The sequence below is a fragment of the Oryctolagus cuniculus genome, chromosome 4 (assembly GCF_964237555.1).
Source record: "Oryctolagus cuniculus chromosome 4, mOryCun1.1, whole genome shotgun sequence".
Taxonomy (NCBI): domain Eukaryota; kingdom Metazoa; phylum Chordata; class Mammalia; order Lagomorpha; family Leporidae; genus Oryctolagus; species Oryctolagus cuniculus.
Window position 1 is genome coordinate 140,339,349 of NC_091435.1, and position 23,914 is coordinate 140,363,262.

Here is a 23,914-nt window from a genome sequence, read left to right on the forward strand (position 1 = left end):
TCAGAAATGATGAAACAATTTTCAACTGAAAACTACTTCTATTGTTCCTCAGTGAGTTGACAATGTAGCACACTCAAAAGGTAAATACTTCAACTTGGGAAATGGAGACAAAAGCATCTTAACTCTATGTACAGTTGCATCTGCCTTTAGAAAATATTTCTTCATTTTCTGCTGTAGCATTTGGATGTCCTTTTAAAAATATGTATTTTAAGAATATTACATTTTCATGAATTTGGGGATACAAAATTTTTAACATTTCAAATCATGTACATCATTCTGGGTTCCTCCATCCTATCATTAAATTTATAATTTATATTTGTAAACTGACCTGAAAGTATTCAGACTAAAGTATTTAAGATATTCAATACATTGAGATATGACACTTGAGCAAGAAAGCTGACATAATGTGGCACTGTGGCACAGCAGGTTAAGCAGCAGCCTGCAGTGCTGACATCCCATATGGGCACCAGCTCATGTCCCAGCTGTTCCACTTCCGATCCAGCTCCCTGTTAATGAACTTGGGAAAACATCAGAAGATGTCCCATGTGCTTGGGCCCCTGCTACCCACATGGGAGACCTGGAAGAAGCTCCTGGCTCCTGACTTCGGCCTGGCCTAACTCTGACAGTTGCAGCCACTTGGGGAGTGAATCATCAGATGGAAGGTATCTATCTCTGTTTCTCCCTTTCTCTCTGTAACTCTTTCAAATAAATAAATCTTAAAAAAAAAAAAAAAAAAAAAAGAAATTTGAAACAATGAAAATGACTTTTACTGGCATTTGAATAAAATTAATAAATGTTTTTAAAGCTCATCCTTCACAAAAATGCTATGCATGTCAGGATACTGCAATATGCAAATCAAATATTTGTTCAACAAAGGCAGCTCTATATTTGCTTATATGTCTTATAAGCAAATCATGTAGATTATATTTATAGCTGTCACTATTTCCTTCAACAAAGAATCAAGATCAGAAGGCTGATCACTGACAAACAATATTTCCTCTATGAAAGAAAAAAGGCTGGCATTCAAGTACAACTTCCTTTAATCTGCAACACCACCTTTTCTTGTTGAATTCGTAACTGGTAGTTCTAAAGCACTTTTCTAGTTTACATTACAACTTATAACATTAACTAATTTTTTAAAAAGTCTCCTCCGCTAGGGGCCAGTGCTGTGGCACAGTAGGTTAAGCCTCCACCTGCAGCACCAGCATCCCAAATGGGTGCCAGTTCAATACCCGGCTGCTCCACTTGAATCTGCTCCACTTGTAACCCAGCTTCCTGGGATGGCCTAGGAAAGCAGTGGAAGATGGCCCAAGTGCTTGGTCCCTGCAGCCACATGGGAGACTCAGGTGTAGCTCCTGGCTCCTGACTTTGGCCCAGCTCCAGCTGTTGCAGCCATTTGGGAAGTGAACCAGTGGTTGGAAAACCTCTCTCTCTCTCTCTCTCTCTCCCTCTCACTCCCTGTATCTCTGACTCTCAAATAAATAAATAAATAAATCTTAAAAAGAAAAAAAGATGATGATGATGATGATGAACAGAATAATCCTCTTTAGGCATTTCTTCGCTTTTACAAATAAACTCCAAGTAGGCCAAGAACACATTCAAACTACACAGCAATGGTTTGCCCTGCCATGAAATGTAATATTCTCTTTCTCACGTGTGACAGCAATTGTTTTTCCACTTCATACATATCTTAAACATAAGTAAAACACTGTTAAGCTTTGATCCACATCCTTTACACTGTTGCCCAAGTTACCTTTCTAATACATGTATACACACACACACATACACACACAACTTCAAAAAGTTTATGGAGGGACCTGAGTTATGGCATAGCAGGTTAAGCCACTGCCCAGAATGCCAGTATCCCATATGGGTACTGGTTCAGCTTCAGCTGCTCCACTTCCCATTCAGTTCCCTGCTGATGCACCCAGGAAAGTAGAAGATGGCCCAAGTATTTGGGCACTCCTACACCCATGTGGGAGACCCAGATGAAGTTCCTGGCTTCGGCCTGGCCCAGCCCTAGCCATTGCGACCATTTGAGGAATGAATCAGCAGATGAAAGACCTCTCTCTCTATGTATCTCTACTTCTCTCCCTGTAACTCTGCCTTTCAAATAAATAAATAAATCTTTAAAACAAAAGTAAATAAAAAATTAAAAATAAAAAAAGTTTGTGGAAAATGAAATCTAAAAGTAAGTTTATTTTGATGCAAAGAGCCTTCAAAAAGTTCATAAAAATGCATCTTATGATAAAACTGCACTGATTTCCAAAAAAATTGCACCAAAATAAACTTATCTTTTAATTTCATTTTCCATGAACTTTGTGAAGTGCCCTCATATATATATCACCTCAAAAGTCTTCAACATCTCCACACGACCTGCTCACTTTGCAGGAAAAAAACTAAAATTTCTTTTCTGGCACATCTATCACATGTTCAGGACATCTGCTTAAATCTTTACCACTACATGGAATGCTCCAGTGGTATTCTATTTTTGGTTCTTTAAATACACTGTGTTTTCTCCTGCCTCTGCCTAAGACCATCTTTTTTTTTTTTTTTTAATGTTGACTTCTTTTTTTAAAAAGATTTATTTTATTTATTTGAAAGACAGAGTTACAGAAAGAGGCAGAGCCAGAGCCAGAGAGAGAGGTCTTCCATCTGCTGCTTCACTCCCCAAATGACTTCAACGGCCAGAGCTGAGCTGCTCCCAAGCCAGTAGCCAGGAGCCTCTTCCAGGTCTCCCACGAGGGTGAAGAGGCCCAAGGACTTGGGCCATCTTCTGCTGCTTTCCCAGGCCATAGCAGAGAGCTGGATCAGAAGTGGAGCAGCCAGGACTCGAACTGGTACCCATATGGGATGCCGGCACTGCAGGCTGGGGCTTTAACCCACTGCGCCACAGCACTGGCCCCAAGACCATTTTTGTTTTTAAAGTTGTCCCTCAAGTCCTAGATGGTCAAGTCACGTGACTCTTCCTCCTGCACCTTATACACATTCTAGTATAGTGATTGTACTGTTTTGCATTTGCTGTATTTCATTAAAAAATATTTATTGAATGCCTACAACATGCCAGGCACTATTCTAAATGCTGAGGATAACAGTGAATAAAAACAGATTTCTGTCCACATGGAATTCCTGTATACTTTAGACATGAGACAAACATCATAAACTGTAAAGTAAATATATATTTACTACCATGGAATTAAAAAAGCAAGGTAAGAGAGGACAGAGACAGGGAAGAGAACAACATTATTTTACACAAGGAATCAGGGAAGGCCTTTCTACTAAGATATTTAAGCAGAAACCTGAAGGAAGTCATTTAGGCTAAAAGTTAAGCATCTAGGCAAAGAGATGAACAGACACAACAAATAAAACACACAAAGGCCTGGAAACAGGACAGTCTGGCACGTTGAAGGTACTTAAGGAATAGCAAGGAGACCAGTATGGACTTAAGGTAGTAAGTAAAGTGGGGACAGGATGGAAATGGGATGGGAGTTAGGAAGGAGACAGGTTAAATGGGGGGTTATGTAGGTCACTAGAAAGTCTTAGGCTTGTGTGTGTGTGTGTGGCAGAGAGAGAAGACAGAGAGAGACAGACAGATAGGAAGCTACCAAAGTATTCTAAGCTTAAGAATAGCATGATCTAACTTCTGTTTTAGAAGAATCACTGTGAAAGGTGGAAGCAGCAGAGTAGGTAAGCAGCTAATGAAATAATCTGGATTAGAGATAGAGAGAAGTGGTCAATCGGGCACACGTGTTGAAAACAGAGCCAACAGGATGTACTGACATTTTATATGCAGGGTATAAAAAAGAGAGAAAGAGGGGTCAGGACGACTTCTTCAAAAGTTTTGGACTGAACAGCTGTGAATAGAAATGTCACTTCCAGAAGGAAGAGTCTCTTATTGGGGAAAAGGTTCAAGAGCTTATCCTGGGCATACTGTCTAAGATGTTTCCAAGTACAGATATAAGAGGACAGAGTTATGGCTAGAGATTGAATTTAATAATCATCAGCAAGTACACAATACTTACAAAATCTTGAGACTATCTAAGATTACAGGGGAATAAATATGGAGAGAGAAGAAATTTGAAAACTAAGCCTCAAGACTCTAACATTCTGAAGTAGCAAAGAAAAGAAGGAAGCAAGCAAAGAGACTTGGTTGTTTCTTCACTGAACTATAAACTCTATGTCTCTTCAAAGAACTGTAAACTTCTTGAGGGAAGGGACTAACTCTTAACATCATAAGTAGCCAAAAACAGATAATGAAATATCTACCAAAAACTACGAATGTATACATATATAACTCTGGCATGGGCAAAAATAAGGTTCTAGGGACACAGTAGGTTAATTCACCATTTGTGATGCCAGCTCCCCTTATTGGAGAACTAGTTTGAGTTCAACTAATCTGCCTCTGATTCAGCTTCTGGATAACACACTTGGGAAGGTAGTGGATGATGGCCCAACTATGTGGGCCCCTGCCACCCATGTGGCAGACTCCAGTGGAGTTCCTGGTTCTTGTCTTGGCTGTTGCTACCATTTGGGGAGTGAACAAGCAGATACTGATCCTTCTCTCCCCTCTTCCCTGGTCTTTATCAAATAAATAAATGTTTAAGAAAAAACATTCTGGGGCCGGTGCTGTAGCACAGTAGGCTAAGCCTCTGCCTGCAGTGCCAGCATCCCATATGGGCATTGGTTCATGTCCTGGCTGCTTCTCTTCTGATCCAGTCTCTGCTTCTGGCCTGGGAAAGCAGTGGAAGACCGCCCAAGAGCTTGGGACCCTGCACCGGCACAGGAGAGCTGAAAAGAAGCTCCTGGCTCCTGGTTTCTTCTCTCTATAACTCTACCTCTCAAATAAAATAAAAATCTTAAAAAAAAAAAAAAAGGTTCTAATACCATATTACAAACTATAAAACTGCATAGATGAGGACTGTTGAAAAAGTTTGTGCAAATGGAATTGAAAGATAAATTTCTGGTGTAAAGAATTTTTGAAATTCATGCATATGAGATCATGAGACATTTATATATTACAAAAAAACTACACATGGGTTTCAAAGTTGTTTTGCAACAAAATAAACTTATCTTTTAGTTCTATTTTCCCACCAACTTTTTGAAGTCCTTGCATAAGTTTCTTTTTTCTATTTGATGTAAGCTTATTTTTTTTTAAAAGATTTTCATTTATTTATTTGAGAGGTAGTGTTACAGACAGCGGGGGGGGGGGGGGGGGGGGCAGATAGAAAAGTCTTCCGTCCGTTGGTTCACTCCCCAAATGGCCGCAACGCCCAGAGCTGCACCTATCCAAAGCCAGTAGCCAGGTGCTTCTTCCCAGTCTCCCAAATAGGTGCAGGGGCCCAACAACTTGGGCCATCTTCTGCTTTCCCAGGCCATAGCAGAGAGCTGGATTGGAAGAGAAGCATCCAGGACTAAAATCAGCACCCATATGGGATGCCAGCGCTGCAGAGTGAGGATTAACCTACTGCACCGTGGCATTGTCCCCATAAGTTGATCTTATATTAACTGCTCCAAAGGTTTTAAAAAGTCTCATTATACAATTACCCAAAAACTATAACAATATTTATAGTGTAACATGTTTATGTAGAAAATTAACCAATGCTGAAATTCACACATTCAAATATTTACTGTGTTGCCAACTAAGATGCGAGGGACATAATAGTGAGCAAGAGATAGAAAAGTGTGTGTCCTCATTAAGCTAAACAGATGAAGAAAATGACAATAAATAAGTTAAATATGTAAAAATCTATAGCAGGCAAGTAATAAGTATAAAGCAAGAACTGCTATCATATGAAATAGCAGAGGGTGTGGTAGCCAAGGATGCTTTCGTTGAGAAATTAACTTCTGCATAAAAACCTAAAGAAAGAGGACATGTAACTATTATAGAAAACAGCTTTTAGCCATTGTCAAAGAGCAAACAATTTACAGCTAGAAGATAAACACCATGGGAAATCAAAACTGATTAAGAGTTTAGATAAACAGAGTAGAAAGACGGCCAACTCTCTGAGTGTAAGATCAATGATTCCGTGCAAAGGTTATCAGACAGTAATTTCAAGTCTTAACTTCTAAATTTCCTCTAGCACTAGAATTCCAAATATCAGGGGACTAAACAAAGATTTTGGTGTGTATGTTTCTGTACATATATGTGCATGTATTTAAATTTCTGTATGTCCTATGAGAGGACACAACTGAGATAACTAACAAAATATTTATTAAGTAGTTGGATATTCCAAATCTGCTCAGTATTTCCTCAAATGTCTCATTTATCTGGACAACAAGCCTGCATAGTAAGCCTTACTTTTCCCTATAGTCTTTCCATTCTACTAATGAAGTCTTTCTAACTACAACAGTGCTGAGAACCTACTCATACAGTCTGAAACAGACCTGGTTAGACCCAGGTAGACTTCAAATTATACCTTAAAGATAAGGGTAGGAAACAGGGGCTGGTACTGTGGCAGAGCAGGTGTCACTGGCACCACTGGCATCCCACATGGACACCGGTTCAAGCCCTAGCTGCTCCACTTCCAATCCAGCTCCATGCTAATGCACCTGGGAGGGCACTGGAGGGTGGCCCAAGCCCCTGGGCCCCTGCACCCATGTGGGGTACCTGGAAGAGGCTCCTGGTTTCGGATCAGTCCAGCTGCAACTATTGCAGCCATTTGAGGAGTGAACCAGCGGATGAAGGATCTCTCTTTCCCTCTCCCTTTCCGTGACTCTGCCTTTCAAATGAAGGAAGGGGGGAGGGAGGAAGGGAAAGTGTAGGAAACAATGCAGATCCCCGTGGGATTAACCCCTATGGGAAACTGGTATGGCTCAGGATCCTGCACAAGATAATCCTAAAATAAAGAGTATTCAAGGTAGGAAGAAAGCCAAATCTTCACACTCTTCAAAATGACATCCCCATTCCCACCCCGGCCAAATGTAGTATTTGAGGGTGCTAACATGCTGGGAAGGCCCAATGTGAGCAACTTCTGGAGTTGGGAACAAAGAGGAGAGCCTTCATGGAGCAGTAAATAAGTACAAACTGACCAAAGCACACAGAGAGATGAAAGGAAAATCAAAAGGATACGATTATAAAGGAAAGCTAGAATCAAACAAGAAACCTAAAATGCCAAGCCAAGTTTTAACTTTTTATCCAATATGGAACAAGGGTGACTGAAGGTTCAGAACTATCCTTCAGAAAAATTATTCTCCACAGTTACAAGGACAAAAACTAAGCTAACCAAAGGGCAATGTGAGAAAGGAAAAAATGGAATACTACAGAGACAGAATTAAGATTTGGGCATTCAGTGGCGTGACTGACTCTGCATATGATGTTCTCATAACAGACATACTAAATAGAAGATCGGAAGTTTGGATGGTAAAGACAACAAAAATACACAAATTTTACCATTTATATTCACAATAGAAAGAACATATCGAACATACATTTAAAAATATAGTATGGGAGCCGGCACTGTGGAGTAGTAGGCTAAGCCTCCGCCTGCAGAGCCAGCATCCCATATGGATGCCAGTTCATGTCCTGGCTGCCCTTCTTCCGATCCAGCTCTCTACTGATGGCCTGGGAAAACAGTGGAAGATGGCCCAAGTGCTTGGGCCACTGCACCCACATGGGAGACCAGGAAGAAGCTCCTGGCTCCTAGCCTGGAATCGGCTCTGCTCCAACCATTGTAGCCATTTGGGGAGTGAACCAGTGGATGGAAGACCTTTCTCTCTGTCTCTCCCTCTGTCTGTAACTCTACCTCTCAAATAAATAAATAAAATCTTATATATATTTATATATATATATATATGTTTGTGTGTATATATATATAAAATATGGTATCTGGCATAAACAAGTTTAGAATAAGATGCTTTTGTATCATTTATTATACATAAATAAGGCAACCTTATTTAATATGTAATATGTTCTAAGATTTTTAAAAGTTTCTTCTAAAGATTAATTTCAATTGTTACAACAGAATAAAAGATACACATAATTATATTGGTATAGCATAGCAAGTTGAAGAATACAGTTTGGAGGCAGATATCTGAGTTTCAATATGAGCTCTGAACATATCATTTTATATATGTTTAGACTGAACCTTCTACTAATTTGCATGGATTTCACAATTTTTCTTGCATCAAAACAATCATATCTTTTAATTCCATTCTCCATGAACTTTCTGAAGTACATTCCTATGCAAAAAGAGGTAACTATAAACTGAGGTAAAGCACTTGGCACAATGCCTAGAACAGAGTAAGCAAGCACTCAGTAAATAGTAACTGTTAGTATCCTTTCTTGGCTAGAGACTGTCAAAAGTTATCATCTGTATACAATTCCCTTCACCAAAATTATTTCATACTGACCAAAGATTATCTGTAATTATAACAAGTGGCTAAATCAGGCCTTTTTAAAAACAAATGAGATTAGTGTTACAGAAATAATGCATTTCTGTTACAGGAAATACATGGGGAAACATCTGGCCTATCCATACCTTACACTCCACATCTCTAAATGAGGATACAAATTATGAGTTGGTTAATCAGAGTATTTTAAAAAGCTATTAAAAAAAAGAATTTGTGGTCAATTTAGAAACTGAGAGTTACCAATGAAGAAATCTGTATTTCTGACTTTCTTTAACAAAGAAATTATCTAACATGCTCTGAGTAGAACCTGCAGAGACATAACTTACTAAACCATAAAAAGCCCCATCTGGCTTTACTTTATTATACCTAGCCCTTGTAGGTTTGAGGTTACAATTCCTTAACTAGGTTACAATTCCTTGTGGGGAGCAACTCGGACTAGACTAAGTTACTGGAATTAAGACTTATTCTATGCATCTGCTCTCCCACAATATGGCGCTGAGAAGGGAGTAACAACTTCTACGCAGCTGCCTCTCGCCAATTTGATTGACTGAGCTGCAGGAGCTGATCTTGCTCCTGATTGGAGGAGAGCAGCATACTCGGTGTGTGGGTAGCAGAGTTGGGATTGGTGGAGGAGGACTATAAAGGAGGAGAGAGACAACATGCACCAGGAACATCTATCTGAAGGAACACCTGTGCAGCCCCCGAGAGAGCCGGCCGGCGGTGTGCCGCTCCCCCGCGGAAGTGGGGAAAGTGGCTAGGGGGAACCGCCCTTCCACGGAGGTGGAAGGGACGGTAGCCAACCGGGAAGAACCAGCAGCAAACCCGGGAAGGGCCGAGCAGACAAAAGAACAGCGCAGGGTCCTGTGTCGTTCCTCCACAAAGAGGGGGAGCGACAATTCCTTAACTAGGTTCCTTGTGGAAATTCTGAGACAATATTTGATATTATAAAAGCACATAGTAACACTGATTTCTCATATTTTTAGGAATTGCTACTGGGAGTGTGACCCTGTGGCGCAGTGGGCTAAGCCATTATTCACTGCAGTGCTGGCATCTCACATGAGCAATGGTTGGAGTCCCGGCTGCTCCGCTTCCAATCCAGCTCCCTGCTAATGTGCCTGGGAATGCAGTGGAAGAGGGCTAAGTGCCTGGCCCCTGCACCCACATGGGAGACCCAAATGAAGCTCCTGGTCCCTGGCTTCAGCCCTGGTCATTGCACCCATTTGGGGAGTAAACCAGTGGATAGATGATCTCTCCTCTCTTTCTCACTGTAACTCTGCCTTTCAAATAAATAAATAAATCTTCAAAAAATAATTGCTACCTATCATCGATTTAATCTGATGGACATTACAAAAACTAGATATACATGTAAGTATGAATAGTTCAGTACATTATAGTAAATAAGTTATTCATTATGAAAATAGTTTTACTGAGTACCATTACTGCTTATGATCCAGCCGACACTCAACCAAATACAAGATGCCAGACAGTATACCAAGCCATACAATCATATTTGGGGAGTGAACCAACAGACGGAAGACCTTTCTCTCTGTCTCTCCCTCTCACTGTCTGCAACTCTAGCTCTCAAATAAATAAATAAAATCTTTAAAAAACAAACAAAACATATGGTTGTTATTTCCCTTGTTTGCTATCTTGAAAACAACCCATGGGCCAACACTGTGGCGTAGCAGACAAAGCCGCCACCTGTGGTGCTAGCATCCCATATGAGCACCGGTTTGAGTCCCGGCTGCGCCACTTCTGATCCAGCTCTCTGCTATGGTCTGGGAAAGCAGTAGAAGATAGTCCAAGTCCTTGGGCCCCTACACCCGCATGGAAGACCATGAGGAAGCTGCTGGCTCCCAACTTCAGATCAGCTCAGCTCCGGCGGTTGCGGCCATCTGGGGAGTGAACCACCAGATGGAAGACCTCTCTCCCTCCCTCCCTCCCCCTCTCCTCTCTCTGTGTAACTCTTTCAAGTAAATAAATAAATCTTTAAAAATGAAAAAGAAAAGAAAACATCATGGAAGTTAAACATTTGTGATGTTATTCAGGCAGAGAATGAGAAATGGTATCAATATGTATATGGTGACTGCTAGAAGATCTGCTAGCAGGTAGTGTTTACTGATGTGTAAATTAACATGGTCAGGTAACAGGGTTGTCAAGCAATCCCTTTCATCCCCAGTAAATGATGCATATCTCTAAAAAATAAAATCCAAGATTTTATAAATCCCCTAAGCTGGCAATCTTTTAAAAAACAATCACCTCAATAAATAATTCCTATCAGAAATGTGACTCTGCTTAAAACCAAGGCACCATAATAAAACAAGGTAGTGCCACTGAGCAAGCACTTGAGTGGGCACAGGACTCCAGGAATTTACATGGTTTGGGCGTTTAGTCTAACTCTGAGCAAAGAACTGTCCTCTGCTGGGACAAGTGTTACGGCACAGTGGGTTAAGCTGCTGCTTAGGATGCCCGCATCCCATTATCAGAGTGCCTGGTTCAAGTCTCAGCTACTTTGAGCTTCTGATTCAGCTTCCTGCTAAAAAACCTAGAAGGCAGTGGGTGGTGGCCCAGATACTTGGTTTCCTGCCACCCATGTGAGAGACCCAAATAGAACTTGGCAGGGACCCAAGTTCTTAAACAATCACTGTTGCCTCCCAAGGTGCACATCTGCAGGAAACTGGATCAGAAGTGGAGCCAAGACTTGAACCCAGGGATTCCAATACGAGATATAAGCATCCCAAGCAGCATCTTAACCACTGTGCCAAATGTCTGCCCCAAACTAATCATTTAATTCCATTTTCCATGAACTTCGTGCAATGCCTTTGTACATAAGTAAAATTCTTGACAAGGCATAAAGTCAACGTTAAGGTAAAAATTCCACTGTAACTCCTCAGAAGTGTCCTACTAAGTAAGCTGCAACTCCACAGTGGGAAAATCTACGGAAGATAATTAGAGGTCAATTGCTGCACACAAGTAATATGCATAATAAGTATACAGTTATCTATATTGCTATCACATTAATCACCTCTGACTGAAGTTCAGCCCAGAACAAGAAGTTAGGAAACAACAGTACATGAAGAGGCAAGTTACACAAGATATTGCCAGGAAGCCTCAATGGGTTACTCAGAAACGTCACCAAGTACAGCAGGATCTTCCTGTGGTTTGCCTTGCCCACTTCCGGTTTCAGTTTTGAACGTGTGCTGGTGTGTAAGCTCCCTACAGGCCCCTTCTCAAGTGGCAAACCAAACTCTGAGGTATATATGGTAGGAACTTCTGGGCTAGGCCAATGCTTCCTATGGCTATATGAAACTCAGCAAGGCTCCTGATGTGGCCGAATGCCTGGTACGACAAGCAAAAGAAAGGCCCAAAGCCAGGTGCTAGCAAAGTCAGGACTACATGGACAGGCCATATGTCGGATATGATTGCTATTTCTGGTATTGACATTCACGGATCCAAGGCAGAACTCGTTATGATCCACTGTTCATTTAAAAAAAAAAAAAAAAGTGGCACTAGACAAAAACAAGTTGCACCTGTGCGCATATAAAGGCAGCTTGTGTGTGTTTTCTAAGAGAATCACTCCAAAATGCAGAAAAACTGATACAAGCAGAGTCAGGCAAATTAGTATTTTTGTGAACCTTCAAAACAGTCCAAAAGGCACCCTAACATCCTAATTTTATGAAATATCCATTACATCAGACCATAACCAATTTAGGGATAATTATCAACTTCTTGACAACAGACGTACATTTCGATTCATTCCCCTATACCATCAGAAAGATTCAATTAATTGAGTCATGATTACAGCCTCCATGGTCTGCAACAGCAGGAAGCCTGAATCAGGAGCCAGCACCTATGACAGAACCCAGGCATTCTCATGTAGGACACACTCATTTGAAATACAATCTTCACCACCTCAGTCAAATACCTGCTTCTAAAATCAACCTTTTTAACATAAACAATTGATAAAATAGGAAAAGTATATAGGAATCACTGTATTGTCCTTACAAAGTTTCATTAAGTTTGAAATTTTATCAAAATAAAGTTACCAAAAAAAATTAACAGCATAGTTGACTTTATTTCTTTATGCAAAATATTACCAAATCTAGCAAATCTACCAATCTGCAAAACCCTTAAACCCTTAGTTTTGCAGACAAGATCACCTTCTAGAGAAAGATTCTCACAGTTTAAGCTTAATATTGTATCAAACTCATTTACACATTTATTAATCATAACAATATATAAATAACTCCCTGTAGAAAATTAAACCATTACAGGTAAGGCTAATCCTTTTGTCCACCACTGAGGCAACCAATGTTGCACATTTTTTCAGATTTTTTAATGCACTGGTTACCCATATGCATGCCAAAAAAAAATATTATTTTCAGATTTTTAAAAACACAGATGACAGTACACATTACTCCAACAACTTGCTTTTTTTAAACTTGCTTTTTTTGTTGAAAAACAGTATATCTTGGAATTCACTTCTTTTATAATATAGATACACCTCATTCTTTTTAGATGCCACAGAATAGTTGTGTAAGCATATTTTTTAAACGATTTATTTATTTGAAAGTCAGAGTTACACCAACAAAGAAGGAGAGGCAGAGAGAGAAAGAGAGAGAGGTCTTCCATCCAATGGTTCACTCCCCAAATGGCCGTAATGGCCGGAGCTGCACCAATCCGAAGCCAGGAGCCAGGAGCTTCTTCTGGGTCTCCCAAGTGGGTGCAGGGGCCCAAGGACTTGGGCCATCTTCCACTGCTTTCCCAGGCCATAGCAGAGAGCTGGATCAGAAGTGGAGCAGCACGGACTCGAACTGGCACCCACATGGGATGCCAGCACTGCAGGCAGCGGCTTCACCCATTAAGAAAATAGCTAACTTCCTTATTGCATAAAGCATTCCCACAAATCAATAAGAAGACTGACAACCTAGTGGGAAAAAGGGCAAAAGAAATAAGCAGACAAATTCATAAAAACTGCAGTAAAAATGGATCTTAAAAATACAGAGATCCTCCCCCTCGTTTAAAAATGCAAATTAAAACCACAAGTTAAATATTCCTTTTCCTCTAACAGACTAGTAAAGATCACGAAGCTTAAAATACATACACTATGTGGGTGTAAAAGCATTTATACATTGCTGGTAGGAGCATAAATTGCTATAGTTTCTATGAAAGGAATTTGGCATTGTCTTTCGAAAATAAAAACGCACACATCCTTTGATTCATCAGTTTAACATCTAGGAATTTACTCTGCAGAGAGACATAGGGGCTCATATTAAAAATTACATTCACACAAGGATATTCATTGCAGTAATATTTAATAACAAAGACTGAAAGAGATCTAAATGTCAATCAGTAAGCAACTGGTTATTAAATAAACTGTGGTATATCCAAATAATGAACTATTATGTAGCTGTTAAAAAAATTAGGCAGCTCTTTTAAAAAAATTATTTATTTGAACGTCAGAGTTACCGAGAGATAGGGAGACACAGAAAGAACAAGATCTTCCATCCATTGTTTCACTCCCCAGTTGGTCACAACGGCTGGTGTTGGACCAGATCGAAGCCAGGAGTTTCATCTAGATCTCCCATGTGGGTGTCAGGGGCCCAAACACTTGGCCATCTTCCACTGCTTTCCCCAGGCGAATCAGCAGGGAGCTGGATCAGAAGTGGAGCAGCCAGGACATGAACCAGCAAATATATGGGATGCTGGCATCACAGGCACCTGCTACAGTGGCCCCATAGGCAGCTTTTTATTTACAGATACAAAAAAAATCTTCAAGCTATAGTTAAGTATAAAATAGGAAGATGTAAAACAATGTCTATATTTTGCTATTATTTGTATGTTGATGGGAGACACAGATTTATATACGTGTGTGTATATATATGTTTTTAAAGGCTTACGTTTTTAAAGGCTTAAAAGGCTCCGATGGGGTGTGGAGGCGTTGTAGCACAGTGGGCTAAGCCACTGCCTGCAATGCTTAGGTTCATGTCCCAGCAGCTCCACTTCCAATCCAGCTCCCTGCTAATGAGCCTTGGAAGGCAGCGGAAGATGGCCCAAGTATCTGTGTCTGTGTGTGCGTGCATCTGTCACTCAGCCTTTCAAATAAATAAATCTTTTAAAAAACAAAACACCTCCCTGTGACCACAACAAACTTTCTTGTAGTACCTTTAAATAGTCATGCATAGTAGGCTGATACCACTCAGATACTGATTGCGGCAAAACTGTTCAAACGGCAAAAGTTGAGGCTCACCAACCTAGCTGCCCAAGATCACCCCTTATGGAACTTTTTCAACCTTCTTGATTCAGTAGGTCTATGGTAGAGTCTGGGCATCAGAATTTTTTAAGTTCACGGGTAACACTGTGGGCAATCAGGACTCAAAACAGATGCAACAGAGGATGATACAAATAAATAAACACGTGAGTTCAATATTTGCTAGGTCATCACTAATCCTAACCACGTCACACAGTACTCAGGAAGGAATAATGAGTATGTATAGAAGGTACAATAAAAATTCATCACCACTTCTGGACACATCAGTAGACAAGTACGGTGATCTTCATATATCAAATGCAGTATATCTGCAGCTTTTATGATAACAAATTTATCCCCTATGGCATTCCACAAAGAACTTTGCTAGTGATGGGCAGTGTCCAACAGGTCATTAACTGTGTGACACCTGGCATCTCTGAGTGTCAGATTCATTTCCAAAATGAAGGGAAAGAACAAGACATGTTCTCTACTTTCTAGTTTTGAATGAATTTCATTCTATTCACAGCTTTGGCCCACTTTACAGTCCAGTGGGCTAGTGTACCCTAAAAGATATTCATAAATGCATCATGCAATTCTGAATTAACTGTCACACAGAATTTCTTTAAAGTTTCAAAAAGCCATATTTAATAAATTGCAGATAAGTATTTTAAAATATTTTAAATATTTTCAAAATGAGTCTTATGCAAAATAAGTACACTAACTACATATAAACACTAAAATAAAAATATCTGATACACTATCTTAATGCAAATGGTTCAAGATAAAAAGCACTAACTTAAAGCCCTAGAAGGAAAGTTAAAGAACACATCCAAACTTCTAATGTTTAAGGAAACTGGGACTCAACAAGGTTAAACAATTTGCCCATTCTACCATTAATGGCATTATTAGAACCAAACCCACAGAAAAAATTTGTCAATTATAGTTCACTGGTATTTGTATGTGTACTGATGTAACATTATAAGGTATGCCATTTTAACCAGCAATTTATGGGGACTGAAATGACGTACAAAGCTGTATGTTGTAAAATTTTCTTAATATACATAAAAATTTAATTTACACTAATACATAACTATACAAAAATTGTTAGCAGTTCTCAAAAGAGCAAAGAACTTTATTATAAGATGAAACACATCACCCGATATTGCTGTCAAATAATTTCATAAAACACATTAACAAGGGAATAAGATTAGCAACTACAACTAGAGGATAAACAATATGGTTTTATTCTAACTACATTAATTCCAGTCAGTCAGGAGTCAGTTCAGAGTTCTAAGTTTAAATAAAAACAATTCTGTGAACTCCTTGAGGTTTACCTCCTGTCTTCCGCACAGCAAATCATTAGCAGACTGCTCTGTGAACTTTTACAAAGAACCCTTTTCTCTCCAGTTTCTATCTATCTGAAAGATGACTACTTCCTCTATCCTAAATAACTCATCATTTCATTTCAAATTTCTGACAATAATGAATCCTTAGCATGAATAATCCCTTTTTAATCACTTTCTCTCAACTCTATTGAGTAGCCAATAAAATAATTTGATTTATACTTTATAAAAAATTCAAACTTTAAATAAAAAATAAAAACACTTAAAATATAAAGTACAATTATGAGATTTTCTTTTCCAGGCTCCAGGACCAATCACCAACAATATTTATAAATACAATCCTGTAACAATATTTAAATGCCCTAATAATAAGCAATCAGAGCATTCAGAAAAATCTAATCTTTTCCAAATGAAGCAACATTTTGGAATCAGTTCAAAAACCAAAGTTCAGGGGGCACTGTGATTCTGAGAGGGACTAACTTCATGACACAGACCCATGTAGCATCTTCTAGTTTGTTTACCTGTATAATTTACAAAACAATTTGATGTCTTTTTTTTAAAAAAAAGATTTATTTATTTATTTGAAAGTCAGAGTTACAGAGAGAGAGAGAAAGGGGTCTTCCATCCCCTGGTTCACACCCCAGTTGGCCACAATGGCCGGAGCCGTGACAATCTGAAACCTGGAGCCAGAACTTCTTCCAGTTGTCTCGTGTGGGCACAGGGCCCCAATGACTTGGGCCATCTTCTATTGCTTTCCCAGGCCACAGCAGAGAGCTGGGTCGGAAGTGGAGCAGCCAGGTCTCAAACCGGCACCCATATGGGGTGCTGGCACTGCAGGCAGAGGCCTAACCCACCAAGCCACAGCGCCGGCCCCTAATTTGATGTATTGTATCTCAAATCATCCTCAGGACATCATTGTGAGCTAGGGTTTTTTTTTTTTAAGATTTATTATTTTATTTATTTGAAAGCAAGAGAGAGAGAGACAGACAGACAGGGAAAGATCTTCCATCCATTGGTTCACTACCCAAATGCCTGCAATGGCTTGGGGCTAGGTCAGGCCGAGGCCAGGAGCTTCATCAGTGTCTCCCACATGGGTGCAGGGCACCAAGCACTTGGGTCATCTTCATCTGCTTTCCCAAGTGCATTAGCAGGGAGCTGGATTGGAAGTGTAGCAGCGGGACTGGAGCTGGCACCCACATGGGATGCCAGCATTGCATGCGGCAGCTATGCCACAGCACTCACCCCTAGAAATAGCATTTTCTAAAGGAATACTCTAGTCTAGACATCACTGGGGCAGTTAAAAAGAAAAATAGAGCAAAATTAATTCTACTTTCTAAAAGTTCAGTCTAAAGGAGGAAATAAATGATTTTAAAAAAAAGATTTATTTATTTGATAGCCAGAATGACTGAGAGGGAGGGAGAGGGAGAGATCTTCCATCTGCTGGTTCACTCCCCAGATAGCCACAACAGCCCAGGCTGGGCCAGCTCCAGTCAGGAGCCAGAAGGTGCTTCTGGGTCTCCCAATGAGTCAGGTCACCAAACACTTGAGCCATCTTACACTGCCTTTCCCAGGCTATAAGCAGGGAGCTGGTGGGAAGTGAAGTAGCCAAGACACAAACCAGTGTCCACATGAGATGCCAGCATCACCAGCAACAATTCAACCTGCTACACCACGCCAGCCCTATAAATGATTTCTATGAAATGTGCTCTAATAAGGGAACTGACAAAAGAACGTGATTCCCCAACAGCAGGAACACCTAACAAATGCTCTCCAACGACCAGAGGTGAGGATGGGAGGCCCTACGGGTGGCTTCAGGCAGAATGAGGCACTCCCTGACATAAATATAAGGTGGGAGAAGCAAGAAAGGCAATCCCAGGCAGAGGACACAACATGTGAAAATGGCTAGTGATGAAGCATTATTCCCACTAACGCAGAAATGAGCTGTCTAAAGTCACATGAAGATTAATTAACAATGTATGAAGCAGAATACAGGTCTTCTGATTTTAATCAGCTTTGTACACACTTAAAGAAATGCCAGGGAGGCGGCGCTGTGGTGCAGCGGGTTAAAGCCCTGGCCTGAAGCGCCGGCATCCCATATGGGCACCAGTTCAAGACCCGGCTGCTCCTCTTCCCATCCAGCTCCCTGCTATGGCCTGGGACAGCAGCAGAAGATGGCCCAAGTCCTTGGGCCCCTGCACCCAAATGGGAGACCCAGAAGAAGCTCCTGGCTCCTGGCTTCAGATCAGTGCAGCTCCGGCTATCGCGGCCAATTGGGGAGTGAACCATCAGATGGAAGACCTCTCTCTCTCTCTCTCTCTCTCTCTCTCTACCTCTCCTCTCTCTGTGTAACTGACTTTCAAGTAAAACAAATAAATCTTTAAAAACAAAAAAGAAAGAAATGCCAGGATATGCTAAACAAGAACATCAGATGATCTCCTACTTTATTCCTTTTCTTCCTACAAGATGGTCTATGTCTGACCCAGGTACTAGAGGAAGGGAGCTTATTGGCTCCTCACAGCCATCCTATAAAATAGGTATTTTTACTATGCCCATTTAAAAATGAGCATATGGAGGCACACAGAGATTAACAATTAAGTTAAGATTCAAACTCAGATTACTAACTTCAGCAGGCCTCTAAGCTCAAGCACTTAATCATACCCCCAAAATCTTCACTGCTTGGTCAAGTAGCCCTAAGACATCAGGGAGAGGAAGAGACTTCTGAGATACAATGCGATCCCACAGATCTCGCTGTACCATACATCTAAAAATTCACGCAGTCTTCACATTTGCACCCCTTACTAATCCAAAATCCCTTGAGCAGATAAACCCATCACAAGGTGGTATGGGCCTATCAGCAATGTTTCTACAATCTGACTTAACTGGAAGACAGCAAACTTACCAGAAAGTGGTGACCAAAAAGGAGGTGGTCACAAAATAATATCATGAAGCCTAAAGATACATAAAGGAGAAAGGCTCAATTCTTCTTTCTTGAGTGTGGAAATTTTTTTGTTTGTTTTGTTTTGTTTTGCTTTTTTGGGGGTGGGTGAGGTGATGGGGCAGAGTATGCACACCTGTTACCCACTGCATGGGAATTCTGACCCAAGGACGAACTCCGTATTTCCTTTAAAAGAGTTCAAATGACAGTCCTAGGATATCTAACAATCAAATCTGTCTATTGAATACATTTAAGGAGGAGCCAGCGCTGTGGCCTAGCGGGTAAAGCCATTGCCTTCAATGCCAGCATCCCACATGGGATGTGTCCTGCCTGCTGCATTTCTGATCCAGCTCCCTACTAATGGCCTGGGAAAGCAGTGGAAGATGGCCCAAGTGCTTGGGCCTCTGTACCTACCCGAGAGACCAGGAAGAAGCTCCTGGCTACTGGCTTTGCCTTTGCCCAGCCCTGGCTATTGTGACCATCTGAGGAGTGAGCCAGCAGATGAAAAATCTCTCTCTCTCTCTCTCTCTCTCTCTGGAACTGTGCTTTTCAAAATAAATAGATAAATTAAAAAAAAATACATTTAAGGAAGCAGATGGTCGGGAACTACCACGGTTTCCTAGGGCACTAAAATGACCTAAGAGAACTAAGGATCTGTCTCCAAGACAAAATATGGTCTGCAACACTGGAGCTGTTAATGCCCGCTGTCTGAAACTGTCCACAAAACTCTATAAATTAGATACTCCCATCAGCAGTCTAGAATATGCCAGCACAACTCCAGGTTAATAAGCACTATCAGGCTTTCTTCCAAGGCTTCCCAGCATGGTAAAGAGGAAAGCCAATATGGTTACACCCTGCTCCAAACTGCTGAGTATCTTCACTGCCAAAACCACCACCCACCCATTTCTGTGAGGTAAGCACCTGCTAATGATGCTTCCACCTCTCAGCTCCTAGTCTACAAAGCCCACATGTCAGTTTCAGGAAAACAGGAAAGAGCATCTCTTCACTAGGTTCTGAAGGTCAACCACCTCTGGATTACAGCAACTGAAAGGAGGGTAAAGAGAGCAAAGGAGTTCTGTACACAAAATACTAATACATATTTTCTATGAAGCAATTACTTCTTCAGTTGAGCCATCAAGTAAGTGAACAATTCAAAAAACAAGAAACTAGCTAGGACAACATTTAATATTTTGACCATGGTTAGAACAGTAGTATCATTCCCAGCAAGCAAATGATAAATCTCCAAGACTGGGTGGTGAGGCTGCTCTAAAATTATAGAAACAGAGTGTTTTTTTTTTTTTTAAACTATTTGTAGAACAAAGTTTCAATTACAGTGATACCACTTACAAAACTGTTTTCAGCAGGTCTTTGCCACTGGGCAGGCTAAAGAGCAGGACAGAGGCAGATGCTGTGGCACAGCAGATTAGGCCACCACTTAGTATATCTGTGTCCCATATCAGAGTGCCTGGGATCGAGTTCCACCTCTGCTTCCACTCTAGTTTTCTGCTAATGTGCATGGGAAAGCAGCAGATGACGACTTATGTACTTGGGTCCCTAACATCCACATGAGAAAGCTGTATGGAGCTGCTGTTTTCTGTCTGGCCCTGGCTGATACAGGTTCTTGGAGAGGGAACAAGCAGACAGAAAATCTCTCTCGTTCTCTGTCTCTCCCTGTCACTCTGCCTTTCAAATAAATACATCTTTAAAAAAAAAAAATGCAGGGCAACTAAGTCCTTAAAACAGCCCAACCCTAATCTCAGCTCCAGATGTGCACCTACGTAGTTCCTTGGTACAACCTGCAGTTATCGATCAGTGAGGCTCCAAGGAGCCATGCCTAGCACATAGTGACACTAAAATGGAAAGTGGTAAAAATCTTAAAAATGGAAAATCACACCAAAGAGGGAGCTCTGGTCCATTTTTGACTTAAATTTTGAAATTAAATTAAAATACATGCAAAAACTAAATTTAAGATTTAATCTGGGGGCAGCACTGTGGCGTAGCAGGTAAAGCTGCAGCGCTGGTATCCCACATGGACACCAGTTCGAGTCCCTGCCACTCCACCTCTGATTGAGCTGCCTGGTAAAGCAGTGAAAGATGGCCCAAGTGCTTGGGCCCCTGCACCCATGTGGGAGACCCAGATGAAGCTCCTGGCTTCAGCCTGATGCAGCCCTGACTGTTGCCACCATTTAGGGAGTGACCCCCTCAGATTGAAGATTGATCTCTCTCTATATATATTTCTCTCTTCCTCTCCTGTTACTCTTTCAAAAAATCTTTAAAAAAAAAAATTATTCTGAGGGCTTGGCATTGCAGCAGTTATACCTCTCACAGGAATGCCAGTTGCTGCACTTCAATCCAGCTGCCTGCTAACCTGCCTGAAAGTAGCAGATGCTGGGGCCAGCGCTGTGGCATAGTGGGTTAAGCATCTGCCTTGCAATGCTGGCATCCCATATGGATGCCAGTTCGTGTCCTGGCTGCTCCACTTCTGATCCAGCTCCCTGCTGATGGCATAGGAAACCAGTGGAAGATGGTCCCAGTGCTTGGGCCCCTGTACCTGTGCGGGAGACCCAGAAAAAACTCCTGGCTCCTGGCTTCAGATCAACCATTTGAGATGGTGAAGACCTCTCTCTGTCTCTCCCTCTCCTCGTCTCAGAAATAAATAAATAAATCTTAAAAAAAAAAAAAAAAAAAAAAAAAAGCACCAGGGGTTGGCCCAAATACTTGGGGCACTGCCACCAGAGTTGGAAACCCAGATGAAGCTCCTGGCTCCTGCAGCCATTTGGGGAGTGAATCAGTGAATGTTTCTCCCTCTCTAACTCTGCCTTTCAAATAAATACATCTTTACAAAAAATTTAATCTGAATTCTGAAAAGCTTCTATACCGCATTGTTGGGAACTTAGACACAGAAAAGATCTCCCTCTCTAGTGTCATTTCCCAGGTTTAAGAACTATAATCTCTTAAGGACTACATCAGGGGATAAAAAAGTGAGAAAATTAAACATGTTTGCTTCTGGAGAATTAATAAAATTCTAAATACTTGAACAGGGAAGCAACCTGAAAAATAAGTGGGAAGAGCCGAACTCAATAATACTACTACTCAAAGAGAGAAAAACTTCACATCCTGGCCAAAAGCATTAGCCTTCTAATGCAATTCCATTTTCCTCATACAAGTGGAAAGTACCCCTCATAACAGGAAACAAGAAGTTCATTTCCAATCTGAGAATACTTAAGACGTACTAATTTTCGACAAAAGCAAAAATAAATCGTTTGATCTTACAAAGAGCAAATGGGGGGAGGGGAATGGTCCTTTCTTCAGAATAAGCTACTGTGCAGGGGGAAAAAAGGCAACCTGATGCCGAAGGGTCAGTAAAAATAAATAAATAAATGTCCAAATGACTGAATTCAAACCTCTGAACAAAACTGTATTCAGCCAACTAGGACGGCTCGCTCACCAAAGTACCAATTAAACGCCTGAGAAGGAAAGGAATTAAGTGGGTTAAGTGCGGGCTGGATGACTGTTTTGAGACCTGCTCACAGGAAGCCACACATCCTGCCCCGAGTCCGTCAGTCACGCCGTCTCTCTCGATTCCAGTCCCCGGCGCGGCCAGGCGGGGCGAGCACAGGTGTCGGCCCGGCCCCTCCCGCCCGCTCCCTCGCGAGCACGCCGGGCAGCAGCCACTCCGGGGCGGCCTGCTTCCTCCGGCGCACGGCGCCTTTTTCAACCTCTCAGGCTCCAGAGCCCAAGAAACGGGCAGCCCCCTCCCCGGCGAGCCAGCCCCACTTCCCCGCCCCTCCTCTCCTCCTCCGGCCGCGCCTCCCCGTAATTACCGCCCGGCTCCCACCGCGGGGCCGCTCCCCGGCGCCCGCAGCCGCCCGGAGGCCTCGCGTCTGCAGGCGGCCGGAAGCGCCACACGCCCCCGGCCCGCGCCCCCGGCCGCGCCCCGGGCTCCGGCGTCCCCGCGTCCAGGCCGCGCCCCACGGCCCCAAGTCCTCCTGCCCCAGGCCAAGTCCCGGCTCTCCACTCCCTCCCGAGACACGCAGCCCCAGCCCACGCCGCCCCATCCGGGCGACGCCTCCCCCAACACACCCCCTCCTAGCCTCTCCCGAGCCCGGCCCTCCCCGCGCGCCTCGCCGCGCCTCGCCTGGCCCCCGCCCCCAACACCGGCTCCCTCTCAGCCCTGCGAGTCCATCGCTGCCGGGCCGGCGCGCCCGCTGCCCCCTCAGCCCCGCCGCCGCCGTCGCCGCCGCCGGGTCCCCTCAGCCCGGCCTCTGCTTACATATCTTGCCCCGCAAGCTCTGCAGCACTCGGACCTCGCGACTGTCCTCGTCCCCGGCCTCGGGCTCTGCCGTCGCAGTCGTCGCCGGCGCCTCGGAAGAAGCTACCGCCGCCGCCGCCGCCGCCATGGTGCCGCCCGGCCCGTGCCGCAGCCCCGCCGCCTGCGTAGCCCGGCGAGGCGGAGCCCCGAGGCGGCCTAGGCCCGGCTCCGCCGCTCGCCTCGCCCCGCCCCCGGCCCGGCTCGCCCCGCCCCTCCGCCGCCCCGCCCCGCCCCACCCCACCCGGGGCTCGGTGTCGCCGCCCCCGCCTTCCCGGAGCAAACCGAACTCCGGACTTGTGGCCCTGGCCGAGGGTGACGCCGAGTCCTGGTACTAGGCGGCCTGGAAGTCCGCCCCCGACTCCGGGGGAGAAGACCCCCTGTCCCGGCAGTTGGTCACCCTCCACGGAGGGACCTCAATTTCTAACGCTAGGGGGAAACACGGGCCTTTCCCAATCAGGGGAACTCCCTGTGGAAAGAAAATAGACTGGAATTTGGCATTTGAGTGGCCCTGATTACTGCCTATTCGGAAGGCTCCAGGAGGTGCCTTAGAGACTTCCCCCCACCCCACTCTCGCACCCCCCCCCCCCCCGTCAGTAAGACCCACACGTCCCACATGCACCACCAAGCCAAGGAAGAACACAGCTCCGCGAAGCTGCTTCAAAGAAAGGGACCAGACCCCAATTCCAGCCCCAGGCCAGCTCCTGAGACCCCTACTCCTGTAGACT

General features: G+C 43.0%; 1 protein-coding gene across 5 annotated transcripts in view; it reads right to left on the bottom strand.

Moving 5' to 3' along the window:
• RASA2 (RAS p21 protein activator 2) overlaps positions 1-23,357 on the bottom strand; it is a 125,879-nt gene extending 102,522 nt beyond the window's left edge. For 2 of the 5 annotated variants that reach the window (XM_070072737.1, XM_070072736.1), the window contains exon 1: positions 23,151-23,357. In XM_070072737.1, the coding sequence (XP_069928838.1) occupies positions 23,151-23,277 (127 nt within the window). In that variant the 5' untranslated portion in view covers positions 23,278-23,357. The remainder of the gene's footprint in view (positions 1-23,150) is intronic. The other 3 variants (XM_070072739.1, XM_070072740.1, XM_070072738.1) reach the window with 3 other exon arrangements.
• Between the last annotated feature and the right edge of the window lie 557 nt (positions 23,358-23,914).